Genomic DNA, 3,149 nt, shown 5'->3' on the forward strand with positions numbered 1-3,149 from the left:
CCAGATGTGCGATCCAGATGTCATTCCAGATGTGCAATCCAGATGTCATTCCAGATGTGCGATCCAGATGTCATTCCAGATGTGCAATCCAGATGCCATCCCGAATGCGATATCCAGATGTCGTTCGAGATGTTCGATCCAGATGTGCGATTCCCGATGCCATTCCAGATGTGCGATCCAGATGTCACTCCAGATGCACGATCCAGCTGTCATTCCAGATGCGCGATCCAGCTGTCATTCCAGATGCGCAATCCAGATGTTCATTCCAGATTGAATTGCATCTGGATTGCATATTTGGAATGAACGTCTGTTGCACATCTGTGGTCATTCTAGATGTGCGATCCAGATGTTCGTTCCATAATTGCGATCCAGATGTGCAATATATATATATATATATATATATATATATATATATATATATACAGATTTTCTTTTTTCATTTATTCTTTTCTCCATTCTTTCTACTTCCAAAGCCTCCTATTCTTCCTTTTTCTCTCCTGATCCTCCCATTTCCCTCCCCCTTCTCTCACTCCTCTCCCCCTCACCCCACTCCTCTCCCCCTCCCTCTCCAGTCCGAAGAGCAGTCAGGGTTCCCTGCCCTGCACCCACAGTTTCTTAAGATCTAGAATACAGTCCCAGGAGAGGAACACAATATGGAAGAAAGGCATCATGGGCTAAAGGATCGCTAATCTGACTTCAATGCCTGATGAGAATTTTTGTCATCTGATGCAGGGAACATTTAAGACCAAAATAAAGTAAAGCTACAGAAAAGTAAAGGGGTTATGTTTACCCCTGGTTTTAAATCTGAGGTTTTCAGCTACTACAAAAAGGTCCCTTGGTAGAGTTGTGTTGACTCCGTTTTGCAATTGAAATGCACACTGTCCTAGCCCCTTTACAAAGGTGGTAGGTAAGAAGCAGAATTCCCTGGCCAAATTGGCCTAGTAATGGAGCACACTAGAGTTAGGCCCAGTGTGGATAGAGGGCTTTGTGAAGTCTCACAGTAAAGAAAACCTATCTCACTTTGTGTAAGCCAGAACTTCTCAGTTTATTTGATGGGGCCATTTTTTGGGACTGATATGTAATGTATTTCACTTCAGGAAATGCTGGTGTAGAGAACCATAGGGGAGAATGGATGATGATGATGGCATTACTGTGGTGACCCAAGAGAAAAATAATCAGGTGAAACACGAGCCTAAGATTGATGCTAGGATGCAGAAAATATCATGGCTGGGCATGGAAATGCTACTTGCCAAATGACCCCATAGATCTTAGAAATTGGCTGAATTTCTTCTAATATTCTCTCAAGGTCCTCGCTGAGTCACTCCCATAAATGATGGATCTTAGTGGTTCAGAATATCTCTAACGCCTTTATGTGAAGCCATCTCCCTTTTTAACTCAGTGATTCACTCCACTCTAGGATGCAGAGGCAGAGGGAATAGGCCAGGTTTCATTCTCCAATCATATAACCGCGTAACAAGACCAGCACACAACAATGATGGGCTATTAGGAGGCATGGAACTCATCTAAGCAGTTTAACTGGTTGATTCTTTGGAGACCCTGTCACTTCTGGGCTATCGTGTGAGGGTTATGCTCATTTATCACTGCAGGTAAAAAGGGCTTATCTGAAAGCACCAGGCCAAAATCAACAACAACAAAAGAGAGCATGAGGTTTCCAGTCTGAATGATACGGATTTTAACTTCACCTCTCCTATCCCCTGGCACTGTAACCTTAGATCCAGCTCTCTCTGCATTTTAGCTTGTGGGTTATATGCTCATTTGGTATTATTATAAGGATAAGAGGAAGGAAGAAACTTTGGAGCAAGTAGAGATGCAGACACTGTATGTCTACAAGGAAGAAAACAGCAACAGATTGGACCGGGAGCATCAAGATCTAAGGGCAGCTATATCCACCTTGCCGGCCTTCACACAGAGCCCAGGGGTACTGTGAATATGTCCGGTACCTGATTGTTCTTGTGTGCTTTCGGGTGTAAGGAGGAATGACCTTGAAGAGAAGTTCCATGGCTCCATTAATTCCCAGCATTGCTCCTGTGGTTACTGATGACAAAAAGGACAGTAGTTAGTAGCTATTGTCACAGGAACATGTGCTAATACAATTTGGATTTAATCATTGACAACTTTAAGGTGGTTAATAAAATAACCAACAAAAAATTAAAAACCTCTTTCCAGCAGTATAGTAAATGGGGTAGCTCTTTCTTTCTACCTCAGTTTCTAGTTCTCCTCAATTTTAATACTAGAATCCCCCCAAAAACTGAGGCAATAAGTTGACTGATTTCTATTAGAATATCAGTAGAAGAATGAGTCCTTTACTCCAATATAACCAGCCTGAGAATATTTCCCTTTTCATCCAGTTATTAAAACACGGTCCTAGCCGGGCGGTGGTGGCGCATGCCTTTAATCCCAGCACTCGGGAGGCAGAGGCAGGCGGATCTCTGTGAGTTCGAGACCAGCCTGGTCTACAGAGCTAGTTCCAGGACAGGGCTCCAAAGCCACAGAGAAACCCTGTCTCGAAAAACCAAAAAAATAAAAAAAATAAAAAAAATAAAACACGGTCCTAGATCTGAATTATAGAAAGTCAAGGGAACGCCAGGTAAATAAAAACTTCCAGATGTCACTGCCATCTCCCAGGATGCCCCAGCTTCTTTCCAATATGGTCCATACCCCTTCTCAACTCAGCTGAATCTGAGAAAAGCACAGAAGAGGAAGCCAGGAGATGCAGAAATGTAGGAGGGGACAAGGATGTGAAGGAAGAAAAATGATCCTCCGATAAGGTGGCTCCTCTCTCTCCTCCTTTGTACTAGTGCTTCAGAGAGGGTAGATCTAGACTGCCTGGTACTTTGGGCCTGACTTATTCTGGGAAAATGAGTGGGAACAAGGCATCTCAAAGATGCGAAGAGATGAACAAGATTAACTTGTTGCAGGGCACAGGAAAGGAATGAGGTTCTGGAGGTGGCGATATCAGAGTCCTCTATATAAGACAGAGACTGTGGCCAATGCCTTGATTGTTATAAGGGGTTATATGTTGTATGTTGTATGGAGTACATGTTCCTCTGTCTGCGCTCCTACTGAGAAGAGTACCCAAGATCCAGATTGGCTGGCATGCTTTTAGGTTACTCACTAATGACAGCTGT

At 43.4% G+C, this 3,149-nt stretch overlaps 1 protein-coding gene across 1 annotated transcript in view; it reads right to left on the reverse strand.

Moving 5' to 3' along the window:
• Agbl1 (ATP/GTP binding protein like 1) overlaps positions 1-3,149 on the reverse strand; it is a 703,551-nt gene that overhangs the window by 691,263 nt on the left and 9,139 nt on the right. The window contains exon 5 of the mRNA XM_013350206.2: positions 1,962-2,055. Within this exon, the coding sequence (XP_013205660.2) occupies positions 1,962-2,055 (94 nt within the window). The remainder of the gene's footprint in view (positions 1-1,961; positions 2,056-3,149) is intronic.

Source organism: Microtus ochrogaster, chromosome 22, assembly GCF_000317375.1.
Source record: "Microtus ochrogaster isolate Prairie Vole_2 chromosome 22, MicOch1.0, whole genome shotgun sequence".
NCBI classification, from domain to species: Eukaryota; Metazoa; Chordata; class Mammalia; order Rodentia; family Cricetidae; genus Microtus; species Microtus ochrogaster.